The following is a 19688-nucleotide window of genomic DNA, read 5'->3' as shown; positions in this document are numbered from 1 at the left end:
CCAGTGGTGCTGAAAAAAGGAGGAAAGCAGAAAGCTGCTCTCAAAATGCCCCAAAGTGACGACATGCTTCACCGCAGCAGCGGCTCCAGCAGCAGCAGCCCACCACGGCCCCAAGCCAAGCTGCCCCTGACCAACTCCACCCTGACCAACTCGGTCCCAAGTAACTGTTCCAATGGAACAGAGCACATTTAGAGCTAAACGAGACTAAAGGGAATAACATTCAGGGCTGTATTTTCACGACGCAACGCAGAGATCGCTAACCGGCGGTGGCGCAGTCATATTTTCGTGAATGGGTTTCTGACCGGTCTGCTGCGCTTGCGCCGAGATGGGCGTGGCGGCGGAGGGGTCGACAGAATCAGCTGGGCGCAGTGATAATTTTGTGCAGAAGGCGCGCTCGGGCTGGGGAGGGGATGGTTTGGTGATAATTAATCTGAGGAAACCTCAGAGGCCGGTCTCCAGTTTGTCAGTGTCATAAAAGATACACAAAATCACATTTGAAGCATACATCTATATTTTTTTTATTTAAACTATCTTTTGTAATAATTATGGAGGATGTCTCTGCACTCAGACTGTGAGGAGTCTGTCAGAAAATTTGAATGGTACAGGAAAGAAGAGGGAAACATAGTTTATAATTTTAGCATTTGATAATCATTCAGCTTATTCTTGTGTGTGTGTTTTTTTTTTACTTTTGACTCCAGAGTGGAGCAGTAAGTTACAGTAAATTAAATTAAATCATTATTATTATTATTATTATTATTATCATTATTATCATTATTGTTATTAAATAATTAAAGCAAATAAAGGCTACTAAATATCTTAAATCATCATTTTTGTCCACAGATTAGATAGATAGTTTAGACCACAATTTTACACGTTTTGCTTTGATTAGGAAAACTTTCGTGATACCGTCAGCTGATTGCCAGGCTCCCAGGACCGGATGCGCCTGCATGGAGCAGCGGTCCACTGCAGACGGAAGTCCGCTACTTCCCGCCGACAGCGCTTTCCTCAGTGAACCACGGTCAATTCTCCGTTATTTTCTACAATGACCTAAGTCGAAATCTCGGTAAAATAAAATAATAAGGGATGGTAAAAGGAAAAACACGAAAAAAAATCTGAAAAAAATAAAGTAATTGTTGCCCCTTCTAAATGAACACCGTAGTCCGTAGTCCCTTGAAGTCTTTATTTTGAGCTCAGTTTTAACGGGTTTTTTTGTACAAGTGTCAACACGGAAAAAGTCCCCTGTGAAAACACACAGTGTGACAATCAGCGTAATTTAGGATTAAGTTAACAGTGAATCAAATGAAGAGAAAAGGAAACTTACACGTCTTAGCCACAATCACATTTCTGCAGGCCACAGCCTGATTACTGCACCACATGCCAGCTCGCCATGAACCGGCTGTGGACCTACCCTACATAACAAGACCACACCCCGAGCTTGGCGTGGACCAGGCGGTCACGTGACACGGGTTTCCTGAGACGTATCAAAATAAAACTAACTATAACGAATGTAATGATAACTGCAGAAGTTCCAAATAAACATACCGTATTGGCCCGAATATAAGACGATGTTTTTTTCCAGAAATTGTATCCTCAAAAGTGGGGTTGTGTTATAATCTTGGACTTACGGTAGATGGTCATTACGCATCCGCGCCGCTAGATGGAGCCAAAGTATCACTGAGCAGAGAGCGAGTGGAGCGATGAAATGAGATCAAATGATCTGATGAAAAACGGCGGATTATCTGGAACAAAGGGGCTGAACGCTGGACAACTGAGCAACAACAGAGGAGAAGTTATGATACCAACTTTAAACTGATGGTGATCAACGCAGCAGAGTCATCAAACTACTGCCAAGCCGCCAGGAGGTCTGGTGGAGCAGAGCCTCGTTCTGATTGGAGAGCACAGAAAAAACACTGCAGATGCTAACGCTATGAGAAAAGCTTTCCTGGTCCCAGAGCGACGCTTCAGAGAGACTGATAGAAGGATGAGTGAATAGACCTTTTTCACACTTCCTGGTTTTTTAGCCGGAAATACGCAATCCGTGGGTGACTTTGCTTCCGGTAGCCCTGCCACAAGCTAAAAACAGACGATGCTGTCGAGTACCTGGTTGCTTTTCTAATGGGCTGAAGCAGCCTTATCTTAATTTTTACTCGTTTCCAAAGAACGGAGAGGTCAGACAGAAGTGGGTTCAGGCGATTAGGCGGGGAGGGGCCGGATTTGTTCTTATCGAGGGGAGCAGCACGTCTGCAGCTGACATGTCACTCCGGCGGCTCCGTCCAGGAGCTAAGTGTTAACCGCCGTAAAACTGATGCTGTTCCAGGTCTCTTCAGCTGGAATGAGTTCACACCACATCCTACCAGGAGTCGGTGTCGGCCGCTGCTCCACACGGCAGTCTGTGGAGCGTCTGTCCAGGAACCGGGGAGCAAACAGAGAGAAACTGCAGCGATGGAGGATAAACTGGACCATGACTCTGCCACCCGCCTCCTGCAGGTAAGAAACTCCATCTGTTGTAAACAACGGATTACATACACATTTTATTTTTCTTATATAAGTGTGTGTGTGTCTGTGTGTCAACAGGGTCTATTATTTTAATAAATTGTATAAAGACCAGAATTAATCTTTCTTCTGAATCACCACAGGTGTTCTGGATGAGGTGTCAGGTTACATCAGAGAGCTGGAAGCCAAACTGCAGAGTGTTTCCCTGCCGTCCCGGCCGTCTTCAGTCGAATTGATGTATAAAAAAAGTTTGATTGATTTACATGAAACACATTCTTTTGTTACTGTTCCTTTGTGGGGAGAGGATTTGAATTTAGCCGTGCAACCACATCTGAAAAAGTGAAATCATACACACTGCAAGAAGCACAATTAATTCAACTGAGGCTTAAGATATTTTATCAATAAGAATCCATTCATTTGATTTAAACACATACAGTACAATACAGGCCAAGGCCATGTTCTGAACAATTCATTTAACAAATGAAATATCAAATGAGCTGTTTAACTAATCACCATGTGTGCATTTACAAGTATGAACAATGTTAGATCACTATGCAATACAGTAAAATAATCAATGTGATAAAATATCAAAATAATCCTGTTACAGCAGTGCAGCAAATATTTATAACAGACAACAGAAGTATAAGTTAGAGAGGGAATCCTGAGACCAAGGAGGAGGAAGAACTGGGAGTTCAGGAGCCGAGTGGTGCTGGATCAGATCACTGGATGTTTCAGGTGGATAAAGGTAAGGCATGGGGCATCCAGGTGGGACAGGGCCATGGAACCTGCTCTATTTCAGACAAGCCATCCAGCACAGGAGCACTGAGGGGCCGGGGTTGTTCCTCACACAGCCTGGGTCCAGCTGCCATCAAGTCAGGGTCGGAAACCGTCCTAAAAAAAGATACATAAAGCCTCGACTTATTTGTGCTTCTGTTTTGGGAAAATGTAGTTACAGTAGTTACACCTGGCCATCATTACACAAAGGCATTAGCATTTAGCTGTCACAAAAGTGAAATGTTGAATATTATTACCTGCATTTGCCTGGTACAGCGTGGACTGAAGACCACTCTCACCAGCTGCTGTTGGCTTTCACACCACATCACTCAGAGGTTCTGGATGAATTCCCTGAAACCAACGAACGGAGAAATATGTTCATTCTTGCAGAGAATTGTAGTAATACACAGTCTGTGTGTGTGTGTTGTTTTTTTATTAATTTCAGGACAAACAAAAAGACAACATACGGTAAACAGAGTAAATAAACGACCTTATTAAACACCACCTGAGTCCTCGCTCTGTGCCACTGCTGTAGCTCATGCAGGCCAGAGATGGAGGACAGTCTGCAGGCCAGACTGTGTGGAATGCGCTGTCTGATGAAGCAGGGCCACAGCGTGGTTGAAAAACCCTCTTCCTGCTGCACAGCTACAGGAAAACGCCATCAGACGTCCACTGTCAACAGCAAGCATCATCTGTACAGAAATGGAGAAGAATGATGAACAAGACGTCATGGAGATACGTCACTGTCAGTGGTCAGAGATGGTAACAGCTGATGGCAAGGGGCTCTGTAGTGCACCACCACCACCCTTTTTATCCCCCAAATAACTAACTTTTACAATATATTTTCACACACAGACACGACTTTATTCAGTACAACAGAAACACACCACACACAGCTGGTTTGGTTGAGTGGGGATGCTCTCCTCTGGCCACAGGTCTGTTATAGAAACAGATAACAGCAGTAGAGACTTATCACCTGTGGAATGAAGTGAAATAAAATGACAAAGAGAGCGGAGTCGAGGCTGCTGTATAAGATAAGGCTGGGACGGACGGCAGTCAGCAGAGAGCTGCAACGGCAGGAACTTCTGTTTTCTGTGGTCAAACCTCTGGTTTGAGGCTCCTAGCTGTTCCTCTACGACCGGCAGCACCTTGCCCTCACTGTCAGCTGGCTTTTTAATGCATCTGATACTATGATGACGATAAGACGCACTAAAACACGTTAGCTGAGAGCTAACGCTGTTAGCTGTTGGGCTAATCAATGACAGCATCCGTCTAATATCATATCTGAAAGACGTTCACTGAAACAGCCAGAAAGAGAACAAACGGTTGTCGTCATGCTGCAAATGAAACTTAAATGTTCGGATACGGTTATCAGGATCTACACATGAAAGAGTATGTCTCAGTACAGTCGCTAGGGTTCAGTAGCACTTAGGCTAACATGCTAACTCTCTACTTACCTTCGTGTTTTTCTATGAAGTTTTCGTGGAAAAACTTGTATCCTTTCTTCATCTTTGACTTTTTTGTCACCGATTTCTCTTCCACCATCCTCTCCACATCAGCGAAGGAAATGCTGGGGAAATGTTGGAGACAAGCACTGAAAACGCGACCCATCTCGGAGAAAATGAATGGACTTGGCGCTGGACCGAAAGAAAAGTCACCCACAGGATGCGTATTTCCGGTTTTTGTGAAAAAGGTCTATACGTCACTGAAAAACGGAAAGACGGAATGTCCACCACCAGAGCCTGATTCAGCTGAAGGCACTGGAAAGTTATCTACATTATGCAGTTTTGACCCCTTAAAGGTTCTTATTTGTTGCTTATTGTTTCTTATTTTGAGAAATATATATATATATATATATATATATATATATATATATATATATATATGTGTGTGTGTGTGTGTGTGTGTGTGTGTATATATATATTTTTTTTATATACTGTAGTAATATGTTTTCATTCTAAGTTTATAATAATTATATAATAAAAAGTTGTTTTGTGAGTGACCTTATTGTCTTCAGCATTTTTTTTTTTTTTTTCACAAAATGATCTTTGAAAAATAGGGGTCGTGTTATAATCGGAGTCGTCTTATATTCGGGCCAATACGGTATATACCGTTATACTCAGTGAACCAATAATATCAGATAAAGTGCAATAATACATATGAAAAACCAGTGGGCAACACCCTCCCCCACGAAAAAAATGTAAGGCCAACATTTTCTTCACCTTGCCAGGGCCTTAGGATAACCCCATAGCACAGTAGCAAATTATTAACATTAGCAGCACTTCAAAAGAGTTCAGACTATATAGTGTCTTTTACTTGACAAGAGTCCTTTAACATGGAGACACACAAGACGAAAGTCCACTTGTGCTGCTGGGTAGACAGTCCGGTGAAGCATTGGTGGGCCCGCCAATCTTCAGAAATGACTCAAGGAAAATACCTTCACCCAAAATCATGTGGCAGCATAATATACCATGTTTCCAAGACTCAAACATACATATTTACACTACAATAAAGTGCTTTTAATTCCTATTGCACATGCCTCTATTGCACACAAAATAATTACTTTAAGGTGCTAAATTTAAAGTGCATGTTGCTCACCACCCACCGAGGGAACCGTAGGGGCCGGGTGCAGTGTGGATTGGGTGGCAGCCGACGGCAGGGTGCTCGGCGACCCGATCCCCGGACACAGAGACTGGCTCCAGGGACATGGAATGTCACCTCGTTGGCGGGGAAGGAGCCCGAGCTTGTGAGGGAGGTTGAGAGGTACCGGCTAGATATAGTCGGGCTCACCTCCACACATAGCCTGAGCTCTGGAACCCAACCTCTGGAGAAGGGCTGGACTCTCCACTTCTCTGGCGTTGCCCGCGGTGAGAGGCGGCGTGTTGGTGTGGGTTTGCTTATAGCCCCACAGCTCAGCCGCCATGTGTTGCAGTTCACCCCAGTGAAAGAGAGGGTTGCATCCCTGCGCCTTCGGGTCGGGGATAGGTGCCTCACTGTTGTCTCGGCTTATGGGCCGAACAGCAGTGCAGAGTACCCGGCCTTCTTGGAGTCCCTGGGAGGGGTGCTGGACAGTGCTCCAACTAGGGACTCCATTGTTCTACTGGGGGACTTCAACGCCCACGTGGGCAGCGACAGTGAGACCTGGAAGGGGGTGATTGGATCGCACGGCCTCCCCGATCTAAACCCGAGTGGTGTTCTGTTATTGGACTTCTGTGCTAGTCACAGTTTGTCCATAACGAACACCATGTTCAAGCACAGGGGTGTCCATAAGTGCACTTGGCACCAGGACACCCTAGGTCGGAGGTCGATGATCGACTTTGTTGTCGTGTCATCTGACCTCCGGCCGCGTGTTTTGGGCACTCGGGTGAAGAGAGGGGCAGAGCTGTCGACCGATCACCACCTGGTGGTGAGTTGGATTCGCTGGCGGAGGAGGAAACCCGACAGACTTGGCAGACCCAAACGTGTTGTGAGGGTCTGCTGGGAACATCTGGCGGAACCCTCTGTCAGCATGGCTTTCAACTCCCACTTCCGGGAGAGCTTCTCTCATGTCCCGAGGGAGGCTGGGGACATTGAGTCCGAGTGGACCATGTTCTCCACCTCCATTGTCGAAGCAGCTGCTCGGAGCTGTGGTCGTAAGGTCTCCGGTGCCTGTCGTGGCGGCAACCCCCGCACCCGGTGGTGGACACCGGAAGTAAGGGCTGCCGTCAAGCTGAAGAAGGAGTCCTATCGAGCCTTGCTGGCTCATGGGACTCCCGAAGCAGCTGACGGGTACCGGCAGGCCAAGCGAACTGCAGCCCGAGCAGTTGTGGAGGCAAAAACTGGGGTCTGGGAGGAGTTCGGGGAGGCCATGGAGGAGGACTATCGGTCGGCCTCGAAGAAATTCTGGCAAACCGTCCGGCGCCTCAGGAGGGGAAAGCAGGTCTCCGCCAACACTGTTTACAGTGGAGGTGTGGAGCTGCTGACCTCAACTGGGGATATTGTTGGACGGTGGAAGGAATACTTTGAGGACCTCCTCAATCCCGTCGCCATATCTTCCGTGGAGGAAGCAGAGGCTGAGGTCTCAGAGGTGGACTCGTCCATCACCCAAGCTGAAGTCACTGAGGTGGTTGGCAAGCTCCTCGGTGGCAAGGCACCGGGGGTGGATGAGATTCGGCCTGAGTACCTTAAGTCTCTGGATGTGCAGGGACTGTCTTGGTTGACACATCTCTGCAACATCGTGTGGCGGTCGGGGACGGTGCCTCTGGATTGGCAGACCGGGGTGGTGGTCCCCCTGTTTAAAAAGGGGGACCGGAGGGTGTGCTCCAACTATAGGGGGATTACACTCCTCAGCCTCCCTGGGAAAGTCTATTCCAGGGTACTGGAGAGGAGGATCCGACCGATAGTCGAACCTCGGATCCAGGAGGAACAATGTGGTTTTCATCCGGGTCGTGGAACACTGGACCAGCTCTATACCCTCCATAGGGTGCTCGAGGGTTCGTGGGAGTTTGCCCAACCAGTCCACGTGTGTTTTGTGGATTTGGAGAAGGCATTCGACCGTGTCCCTCGTGGTGTCTTGTGGGGGTGCTCCGGGAATACGGAGTCCGGGGCCCCTTGTTAAGGGCCATCCGGTCTTTGTATGACCAGAGTAGGAGTCAGGTCCGCATTGCCGGCAGTAAGTCGGACCTGTTCCCGGTGCATGTTGGACTCCGGCAGGGCTGCCCTTTGTCACCGGTTCTGTTCATAATCTTCATGGACAGAATTTATAGGTGCAGCCAGGGGCCGAAGGGGGTCCAGTTCGGGAACCACAGGATTTCATCTCTGCTTTTTGCAGATGATGTTGTCCTGTTGGCTTCATCGAACCCGGACCTACAGCATGCACTGGGGCGGTTCGCAGCCAAGTGTGAAGCGGCAGGGATGAGGATCAGCACCTCCAAATCCGAGGCCATGGTCCTCGACCGGAGGAAGGTGGCTTGCCCCCTCCAGGTTGGTGGAGAGACCCTAGCCCAAGTGGAGGAGTTCAAGTATCTTGGGGTCTTGTTCACGAGTGGGGGACGGATGGAGCGTGAGATTGACAGGCGGATCGGTGCAGCGGCTGCAGTGATGCAGTCGTTGTATCGGTCCGTCGTGGTGAAGAAGGAGCTGAGCCGAAAGGCGAAGCTCTCGATTTACCGGTCAATCTACGTTCCCACCCTCACCTATGGTCATGAGCTTTGGGTCATGACCGAAAGGACAAGATCCCGGATACAAGCGGCCGAAATGAGCTTCCTCCGTAGGGTGGCTGGGCGCTCCCTTAGAGATAGGGTGAGGAGCTCAGTCACCAGGGAGGAGCTCGGAGTAGAGCCGCTACTCCTCCACATCGAGAGGAACCAGCTGAGGTGGCTCGGACATCTGTTTAGGATGCCTCCTGGACGCCTCCCTAGGGAGGTGTTCCGGGCATGTCCCACTGGGAGGAGACCCCGGGGAAGACCCAGGACACGCTGGAGAGACTATGTCTCTCGGCTGGCCTGGGAACGCCTTGGGATCCTCCCAGAGGAGCTGGAGGAAGTGTCTGGGGACAGGGAAGTCTGGGCATCCCTGCTGAGACTGCTGCCCCCGCGACCCGGCCCCGGATAAGCGGTAGAAAATGGATGGATGGATGGATGGATGGATGGATAGATGTTGCTAAAAAGTGCATGTTTCAAAGTGCACAGTGCAAAGTACTACTGCATTATTACTGCATTATTACTGGTGTGAAAAAGGATATAGGTCAGCAGACGGTGTTAAGTAGTCGTCTCGGACCCTCTCTGATCTGGACACATCGACAGGACAGATCTGCAGGTCTCGGAGAGTTGGTTCTCCCAACCGGTCATAGGTGAAGACACGCCTGGGCTGTCTGGTCCTCTGAGGTCTGGCTGGGGGCTCAGGAGCTTCCTCAGAGTCAGAGGAGGACGGGTCCCGGTCAGATGGCTCCACCTCCTGCTCTGGTTCAAGATCCACCTCAGGCATGACCACTTCACCTCTTTCCACTGGTTCGGCTCTTCGCTCAACCTGTCGTGGTGTGGGGGCTCTGGGCTGGAACTCTCTGGCACCAGGGTTGAGTGGCCGTTGCACAGGTATTTGTGGCATGAAGAGGTGGTAGTCTTCCTCACTTGAGCTCTCCGTATCTACAGGCTGGATGTTGTGCTGTGCTCCTCTTCTTCCCCCTGGTGATCCTCGGGCTCTTCAGCTTCTCCCTTTTCTTTCAGGACTGGCAGCAGCGAGAACAGGATCAACCAGGTAAGGACAAGGTAAGAGTAGGTTTCTGTGCAGCACACGTCTCCTTCATGCAGTGTTGAGGGGCTCCACGACGTACACTGGACTTTCTGGACTTTTGCTCTCTCTCACCACATGGACAGCTTCCTCCCAGTGACTCCGGAGTTTTCCTGGACCGCCTTGGGGCGTGAGGTTCCTCACCAGCACATGGTCACCTGGCTTCAGGGTGGAGCTCCAGGCACGCTGATTGTAGTAGCCTTGTCCCTTCTTCGCAGATTTCCTCATGTTTTTGAGGGCAATGGCATAGGCTTCCTGCATCGCCTCCCTCCACTTCTCAGCGTAGACAGCCGGGGTCTGTCTTTCTGTATCACTGGGCTTCTTTGGAAACAGGAGATCCACAGGGAGAGTTGGTTCACGTCCAAAGAGCAGGAAGAAAGGAGAATAGCCCGTTGCCTCATGGATGGTGGAGTTATAGGCATGGACCACTTTATTGAGGTGCTCCTTCCATCTGGTCTTCTCCGTCTCCTCCAGAGTCCGCAACATACTCAGCAGAGTCCTGTTAAAGTGCTCAACAGGGTCAGCTTGCGGATGGTATGGCGTGGTGCAAGAGTGATACATACCACTGTACTTTTGAAGTTTGTGAAACAGCTGGTTCTCAAACTCTCGTCCTTGGTCGTGGTGAAGCCTGGATGGAAAACCAAAGCGTGGGATGAAGTCATCAAACAGCTTCTTTGCAGCAGTTTTCCCAGCCTTATCTTTGGTTGCATAAGCTTGCGCATATTTGGTGAAATGGTCCTCTAAAACCAGGATATACTCTTCACCTCCCTTGCATCTCTCCAGATGTACAAAGTCTATGGAGATCATCTCAAATGGGGCAGAGGTCTCAATGCTCTGGAGTGGTGTTCTTGTGATTCTGTTTGGCTTCTTCCTCTTGATGCAGGCACAGACCTGTGTGACATGATGTTCCATCTCCTGTCTCATTTTTGGCCAGAAGAAAAGTCCTCGAGCCAGAGCAACCATCCGGTCAGCACCTAAGTGTCCCATCTCCTCATGGAGGTACTGTACACCAGAGGCTTCATTGGCTCTGGCACCACCAGTTGTGTCCTGTTTGTTTTTCTCCACAGGAGCCCATCCGCATCCAGCTCCAGCCTTGGCCACTCCCTGAGAAGAGCTCGGACCTGCTTATTTTCAGCTGCTTTGTCTCTGTACTTCAGGTAAGTATGGTTCCTTTTCAGGTTGATGACTTTCTGGATTATTGGGTCTGCCTGCTGCTGGACCAGGATGTCTTGGATGGTGAAAGGCTGGATTGGTGATACAACACTGCCATCTTGTGATAAAACATCCACACTGCAGGTGACCGCACAAATCCAGTTAATTTCACCTGTTTGGGTGTGTGTGATGCCTTTACACACAGCCTCCATGACCTCTGGCTCACATTCCTCAGTACACTCTTCCATGATGGTTTCCATGGGTGTGGGCCTACGGGACAGGAAGTCAGCGTCCCCGTTAGCTGTCCCAGGTCTGTACTTCAGGGTGAATCTATAGTCTGCCAGCTCTGCAACCCAGCGATGACCAGTAGCATTGAGTTTTGCTGATTTGGTGACATAGGTGAGTGGGTTATTATCGCTGTAGACAGTGAAGTGAGGTGCATGGAACAGGTAGTCACGGAAACGTTCAGTGATAGCCCATTTCAGTGCGAGGAATTCCAGTTTACCTGAGTGCAGCTTGTAATTCTTTTCAGCTGGAGAGAGGGTTCTGGATCCGTAGCCGATAACTCTCAGAATACCACCCTGACGTTGGTAGAGCACAGCTCCGAGTCCTTCTTCAGAGGCGTCAACATGAAGGATGAAAGGTCGCTCGAGGTCAGGATACGCCATGACAGGTGGATTGGTGAGCTTATTCACAAAGGTCTCCAAAATGGCTTTGTGTGCATCTGTCCACTGTACAGCTGAGGAGGGCGAGAGCTGGTAGCTGGCACGCTTCATCCCCTTCTTGTGGTGGTGCTTTGGCTCACATTTTGGCTTTGCCAGCAGCTCATACAGTGGCTTCGCAGTCCTGGAGAAGTCCTGGATGTAAGCTCTATAGTAGTTCAGGAATCCAAGGAGCTTTCTCACCTCCTTCACTGTAGCTGGGGTCTGGTGTGCGAGTGCCTTTACTGCCTCCACCTCTTTTGGGTTCATCCTGTATCCTTCTGCAGAGATGACACGACCAACATAGGTTAATTGTGGCTTGAAAAATTCACATTTACCTGCTCTGAGCTTGATTCCACAGGCTTTCTGTCGTTGCAGGACTTGTCTGACATTGTGCACATGTTGGTCAAATGTGCGGCTAAACACAAGGACATCATCCAGGTAGGGCACACAAACTTCGTCCCTCAGATCTCCCAGGCATCCCTCCATATGGTGTTGAAAAGCAGCCGGGGCATTTGACAGTCCAAATGGGATTCGGAGCCACTCGTAGAGTCCCCAAGGTGTTATGAAGGCTGTACAGGGTCTGCTCTTCTCGCTCATGAAGCCTTGGTGGTATGCTTTGCCTTGGTCCAAGACCGTGAACCAAGAGTTTCCTCCCAAGTTCTCCAGGATTTCTTGGATTCTGGGGATGGGATGGCGGTCTGGTAGGGTCTTCTCATTCAGCAGCCTATAGTCAATGCATAAACGTAGTGTTCCATCCTTTTTACGCACACAGACTGCAGGAGATGAGTAGGATGAGTACGACTTTTGTATCCAGCCTCTGTTAAGCATGTCCTGAATGTGAGTTTTGACCTCTTGATACAGGTGACGGGGTATTGCATTGTAAGTTCTTTGGACCGGAACAGAGTCTTTCAAATTAATGTCCATCTGCAAGTCTGTAATGCAACCAGCATCCCACTCATCTCTGGCAAACACGTCACACTCCTCCCTCAGCATCTGCCGGACTTTATGCTGCTGCTCTGTAGGAAGGTGACTTAAGTCCACGGGCGGGTCCCAGGGCTCCCCTTGTGGTGTTTTATTAAACTGCTCCAGTGATGATGTGGTGCTGTTCTCTGATGGCTGACAGTCAGCGGACTTGGACTCAAGTGGATAGACAGCGTCGACACTATGTAACCAGCCAAGTGTTGTTCGGCCACACAGCGTAATGTCACAAGTTGTTGTGTTCTCAACAGTAACTTTAATCCTTGTGTGGTCTCACTTTGAGTCCAGTGGGCCACGGTGTCTCTGGGTTAGGCTCTAGCAGAGCATTAGGCCCATTCAGCACACCCTGCTGTACATAATTACAGTGCACTTGAATAGCTTTGTTCTTAGGGACAGTGACTGATATTCTTCCCACCCGAGCAATATGGGGATTGTTCTCAGGTGGCTGCTTCTTTAAGACTGTTAGAACAGCTCTGGCAGTTTTCTGCCCCACTTCAAGTGCTGAACAAAGCCTCTTCACCATGTGACCAGCAGGAAAACAGTTCTCAGAGTCCCCATTAGTCAAAGCCAGTTCTTCAATTACATTAAATCCAATAATAGGACGTTCAAGTTCTGTGGTGGCGACTAGGATGGGGACAACCACAGGCTTGTCACTCATCCCAGCTACAGCATTCTGGGACAGTGTGAACTCCACTTCAATCCAGCCTTGGTACGGGATCTGGGTTCCATTGGCGGCAGACAGGTCCAGTCCTCCTTCCTCCAGTAACTCCTCCACCGGCCGCACGGCAACGTCTGGTAAGTGTCTCTGCTTCCACTCTGCCCCAACTATAGACACTTGTGAGCCAGTGTCCCACAGCACTCTGGTGTGAACGTTATTCATAGTGGCTCGGACAAGACACCTCCTCCCCACTAGCTTAGCTGTTTGATGTTGTTTGCCAGTGAGAGGTGCAGCAGTGAAAAATAAATGCACATTCTTACCGAGATGTACACTGCTTTCAATCTTGTTGATGGAGGCTGTGGCATTCCTGGGTACTCGGCGGCAACCGATAGCCCAGTGGTCGGTGCTCCTGCACTTGTAGCAGTAGTCACACCTCCCACCTGGATTGGTCCGCTGGCACTGGTGACACTGTCGCATGGGGCGTGTCCTTGGTGACGGTCGGCTGTAGCTGCGGCTGGCTTGCCCCCTTGCTGCAGGCGGGGGTGATTGTCTGGGCAGCTGGTGGATTTGATTTGATTTATTTGGATCCCCATTAGCATGGCAATGCCAAAGCTATTCTTCCTGGGGTCCATACAGCATCTTCACAATGTGTCAAAGCAGCCACATTATCTACAAAACAATCCATATACAAATTCCAAAAACAAAAACACAAAAAAATACATAACACAACAACAAACAAACAATACAAGAGCGCTCCCAGGTCAGCAGAGATACACAACATTCACATATCATATCTATGTAGATCCACACATATTATGCACATTGGTCACACAAAAACTCGAATCTCTTTTGCCCTTTCATCTTACACCTAAACATCCTTGAAGCAAAAACCCTGATGTAACAATTAAAACTCAAATCAGATTTGACAGTCACCCATTCATTTACTGTTTATGCCAGGAACCATTTCTGTTGCAAAGGTGCAATTTTAAGTAATATTTGTAATTCCAGTTGACCCATATTAAGTCTCTATTATACACAGATGAGATATACAAATGAGGACTTTTTTCCAAGATGGCGCCTGTGACTGGCTGTGCCTCTGCTCGGCTCCTGTGTAGACTCTCTATGATAATTTTTTCTGCATGTGTGATCTTATCAGCCCGACTAACTAATGGATGCGCCTTGGCTTTGCAAACTTATGACCGGGACTCTCTGTTTTGTATCAAAGAGACCATGGAGAGCCTGTTTCATACTCAGGAACGCTACAAACAGGCATTTCCTCCCCCGGTGTCTATTGACCTAAACTCACCGGAATATTTGTTGCTGTTCCGGGCGACTGGCAAGGTCCGCAGGAGATCGAGGAAAAGGCGAGGATCCCGGGGCGGTGTCCAGGTACGGCGAAGGCGTGAGGCTGCTCGCCTGGGCTCTGCCACTGCACGCTGCGGAGGACGCGCTCGATGTCTCCGCCACGTCCTGCTCCTCGATGATAGCGACAGCGCATCCACGCCGCTGTTTGCCCGGGCCACGACTGTCCTGAATTCTGGGCAGCGTTTGAATCCTGGTCGCGGATCCTCATCGGAGCAGCGCACTTCCGTGTTTCCATCTGCACGGTCCAGCTGGTGCCCGCGTAGCAGCTGCCTTCGCCCAATCACGCTGGACACTTCGGACCCAACCTCCGTGACGTCACACTCGATCCATCTCGGTCTTCTGAACGCCTGTTCCATCGGGAACAAATCCTTTTCCCTGAACGACCTCATCTCAAGGGAAAACATGGATATAATGTGTATCACGGAGACTTGGCAGAAAGAAGAGGAGTTTATACATTTAAACGAGCTCTGCCCCACTGGCTTTGCCGTGCATGGGAAGCCACGCCCCCGTCGAGGTGGAGGGGGGTTGGCATTCGTCCACAAGGAGGATTATATTTGCAAAGTGATTCCTTCACAGGACTACCCTTCTTTTGAATCCCAGATGGTCAAGGTGGGAACCCTGCACCCTCTCTATTGTGTTGTGGTCTACCGTCCTCCTGGCTCTGCTGCTGCCTTCTTAAAGGATTTTAGTGACTTTTTATCCTCTATTATAAAGCTGGAACCTGTTTTAATCCTTGGAGACTTTAACCTTCATGTTGACAGCACCTCCTCACCCTATGCAATGGAATTTTTATCACTGACTGAAGCTTTTAACCTTGTTCAACACGTTTCATTGCCAACCCACCGAAAGGGCCACATTTTAGACTTAGTTTTTGCACTCGGCCTGGACATCTCGAATGTGTCTGTGATTGATGTCCACATGAGTGATCACTGTCTTGTGTCATGTGATTTGCATTTCAGTCTCGAGCCCAAACTTTTAAAAGTAAGGTCTCAGAGGCGGATCATCACTGCTAATACTGCAGAAAGGTTCTCTGTTTTGTTTGATCCCCCTCCTTTTACAAATGGCTCCAGTGTAGACGACCTAATCCAGTGCTTTGATGACCACTGTGTAATGGTTTTGGATCAAGTGGCTCCTGTTAAAGTCAATCTGTCTACGCAGAAAAAAGCATGTCCTTGGATAAACGAGCACATTTTAAGCTTTAAGAGATTGTGTCGAAAGACTGAACGCCTGTGGAAATCCACTAACCTTGAGGTTCACAGGCTCCATCTCAGGGATCTTATTTCCTCATACAACAAAATGGTTGAAAATGCCAGGTCCAACTATATCCGCCAACTGGTGGCAGCAAATAAGAAAAACCCTAAAGTACTGTTTGATACAATTAACTCTTTCATTTGCCCTGCTGCTCCTGTCACCCCCGTTTTCATCGAAGCTGACAGCCATGCTTTCCTGAATTTTTTCGCTGATAAAATCAAGAAGCTCAAGGACAACATGCCACCCCCTCTGTGTGGTGCCTCGGCTGCTGCTGAGCCTATCTCCAGCTTGTGGTCCACCTTCGAGCCTGTAACTCTTGCTGATGTTCTGGCTCTAGTAAACAAGACGAAACTCTCATCCTGTTCCTCTGACGTCATTCCCTGTAGACTGTTCCCAGAGGTTCTGGAGGCAGTTGGTCCCTCGGTCACTGAAATGATCAACCTCTCTCTGTCATCAGGTGTGTTCCCGAATGCCTTCAAGCACGCCATTGTGGAGCCTCTTCTAAAAAAAGGAGGTTTAGACCCGGTAGACCGAAATAGTTATAGGCCCATCTCTAAGCTGCCTTTTCTGTCAAAGATTCTTGAGAAGGTGGTCTGCAATCAGCTGTCTTCCTACCTCGACCAATACAACCTCTTCGACAAATTCCAATCTGGCTTCCGTAAGCACCACTCCACAGAAACAGCCCTACTAAAAGTGTCCAGTGACATAATGATGTCTGCCGATTCGGGCAGTTGCACCGTCCTAGTTCTCCTGGATCTGTCCTCAGCGTTTGACACTGTTGACCACCAGGTCCTGCTATGTAGACTGAGGGACCATGTGGGACTGTCGGGGTCGGTTCTCCAGTGGTTCACTTCATATCTGTCTGGACGCAGCTTTTGTGTGTCTATAAACCAGGTTAAATCAGAGTCCATGAATCTGGCAAGTGGGGTGCCTCAGGGCTCCGTCCTGGGCCCTATTTTATTTCTATTGTATCTGCTCCCCCTGGGTAACATAATCCAAAGGTTTAAGGATGTCTCTTACCACTTGTACGCTGATGACATCCAGCTCTACTGCTCTTTCAAGCCAGATGGGATACAGAAGCTGGATTCCTTTTTCCACTGCTTGGCAGAAATCAAACAATGGCTCAGCAAAAATTCTCTCCAACTTAACGCAGACAAAACTGAAACACTCATCTTCGCCCCTGATGTCTCAATTCCAGGGATCAAACAGTGCCTTGGTGACCTCGGGCAGTCTGCCAAATCCAGTCTTAGAAACCTGGGGGTTTTCTTTGATAAAGACATGTCTCTGGTGCAGCACTGCAAGCAGCTGACGAGAAACTGTTTCTTTCAATTGAGAAAAATCTCTAAACTTAGGAAAATGGTCTCATTCAATGATTTAGAGCTCATCATTCATGCTTTTGTCTCTTCGCGCTTAGACTACTGCAACAGCTTGTTCTCATGCCTGAATAAGAAGGAGCTTTCGAGGCTGCAACTTGTGCAAAACTCTGCAGCAAGAATCCTGACCCGCACAAACAGATGGACCCGCATTTCTCCCATTTTGAAGGAGCTTCATTGGCTGCCAGTCTCTTATAGAGTTAACTTTAAGATTTTGGTTTTAACCTTTCGGGCCTTGCACGACCAAGCTCCCTCTTATATTCTCGACCTGCTCCAGCCTTACTCCCCTGCGAGGGCTTTAAGGTCTGCGGACCAGAATCTCTTAAAGGTGCCGCGTACCCGCTTTAAGACCAGAGGAGCCCGATCATTCCAGGCCGTTGCTCCCAGGCTCTGGAACGATCTCCCGCTCTCTCTTCGATCAGTTGTGACTGTTGACACTTTTAAGTCACAACTTAAAACTTTTTTATTCTCTCAAGCATTTGCTTAGTTTTTCGGGCCTGTTTTGATCACATTTTTAGTGCTGCTTATTTATGTATGTGTATTTAATTGTTGTTTTATTTATGTATGCTGTGAAGCACCTTGTGACTTTGTGTCTGTGAAAGGTGCTATATAAATAAACTTTACTTACTTACTTACTTACTTTACTTACTCGAATCTCTTTTGCCCTTCCATCTTACACCTAAACATCCTTGAAGCAAAAACCCTGATGTAACAATTAAAACTCAAATCAGATTTGACAGTCACCCATTCATTTACTGTTTATGCCAGGAACCATTTCTGTTGCAAAGGTGCAATTTTAAGTAATATTTGTAATTCCAGTTGACCCATATTAAGTCTCTATTATACACAGATGTTTTTTGACCAACTTCTTGAAAATTATTTTGCTGTTTTCTTGTGTAATGTTTTCTGGTAGTTTATTCCATTCTTGCAGAGCTCTACGTAACCATTCGTTTGACTGTATTTGTTTTTGATTTAGGTAATGTAAAATTTCCTCTGGTAGCATGTCTGGTTGCATAGCTATGTCTAGCTGAACTAAAATATACATTTTTATACAAGATTGATGGTTTATTTGTGATTAAAATGTTTCTAAAGAAAACCAGTAACAGATACAGTAATCTTTCCTTCACCAGTAACCAGTCCAAACACTTGTGCATAGCTATGATATTTGTTCTGTAACCACAATGCAAAGCTATTCTTGCTGCTCTATTTTGTACAATTTGCAACTTTTTCCTATTTTCTTGTGACGTACCAGACCAGATTACTGGACAGTAGTCCAGAACTGATAATACTAGAGATTGCAAGACTAGTTTAATTACACTTAGTGACATGAAAGCTGCACACCTTTTCACAACAGAAACAGCACTTCCCATCCTGGATACCATCTTATCAGTATGTCTAGTCCATGGTAATCTATTATCTCACACAACACCAAGTCATTTTGTTTCTTGTACTTGTTTTACAGGCACATTATTTATAAAAAGATTCAATTCAGGCTGTTCTTGTAAAGTATATGTTGTACCAAATATAATACTGTTTGTCTTCAATACATTAAGTACCAGCTTATTTTTCCTGATCCATTCCACCACAGATAGCAATTCCTGCTGTAGGGACGTATTTAGCTCTGAGCATTTAGGAGCCGACAACCAGATTGTAGAGTCATCTGCATACATTGATACAGCAGCCTTATCTAGTACTAGTGGTAAATCATTTGTATAGATTGTATATAATAACGGCCCCAAACAGCTCCCTGAGGCACTCCACAGCTGACCTCCCTCTCATCAGAGTAACTGCCGTTGAAGAAAACCTGTTGTTTTCTATTTGTTAAATAACTTTCCAACCATAACATTGACGACTGTGAAAACCCAGAACATTCTAACTTTTTAATCAATATTTCATGGTCAATAATATCAAAAGCAGCTGTAAAGTCCAGCATAGCTGCTCCTACTAATTTCTTTTGTTCTATATCCATTAACCAATCATCTGCCCTCTGAGCTCGGGCAGTCGCTGTGGAGCGGCCTTTCCTGTATGCAGGTTGGTAATCCGTGGTTAAATTATTTAAGGAAAAATAAGTTCTAATTTGCTCACAGACCACAGTCTCCATTATTTTACTTAACACAGGCAGTAGACTTACAGGACCACTATTAGGTCCAGAAAATGACTGTTTTGCATTCTTTGGCAGTGGTGTTATTTTTGCCTTTTCCATTCTTGAGGACACAACATTTCTATCAAACTTTGGTTAATAATATGACAGATGACTGGGGCAATCAAATCAGCCCCCATTTTTAGAAGTCTACCGTCCAATCCATCAATACCTGGTGGCTTATCTTTACAATTTCTCAACATATTTTCTATATAACTAATATTTACAGTATCAAAGTTAAATTTGCAATTTTCCCTAACATTATTTTATCTCTTATTAATGAATATGATGATTCATTAGCTATGTCTTGAAAGTTATTTCTTAAATTATTTATTTTTTTATTAAAATAATTATTTAGGTAATTTGCTATCTCGGTTGGTTTGGTGAGAAAATATCCCTCTGTCTCCAAAAAAGATGGAGTAGGTCGATGATTCTTTCCCATCAGACTGTTAAGTGCACTCCATACTTTCTTACTATCATTCTTTATCTCGTTTAACCTCTTTTCATAATATAATTTCTTTTTCTTTGTATTT

At 47.1% G+C, this 19688-nt stretch overlaps 1 protein-coding gene across 1 annotated transcript in view; it reads left to right on the top strand.

Annotated features, from left to right (window-relative positions):
• The first annotated feature begins 2442 nt into the window (after window positions 1-2442).
• Window positions 2443-19688, top strand: part of LOC115409709 (saxitoxin and tetrodotoxin-binding protein 2-like) — an 88687-nt gene continuing 71441 nt past the window's right edge. Inside the window, exon 1 of the mRNA XM_030120984.1 lies at window positions 2443-2487. Within this exon, the coding sequence (XP_029976844.1) occupies window positions 2443-2487 (45 nt within the window). The remainder of the gene's footprint in view (window positions 2488-19688) is intronic.

This window comes from Salarias fasciatus, chromosome 22, assembly GCF_902148845.1.
Source record: "Salarias fasciatus chromosome 22, fSalaFa1.1, whole genome shotgun sequence".
Lineage (NCBI taxonomy): Eukaryota > Metazoa > Chordata > Actinopteri > Blenniiformes > Blenniidae > Salarias > Salarias fasciatus.
This window is presented reverse-complemented; position numbering and strand designations above follow the sequence as displayed.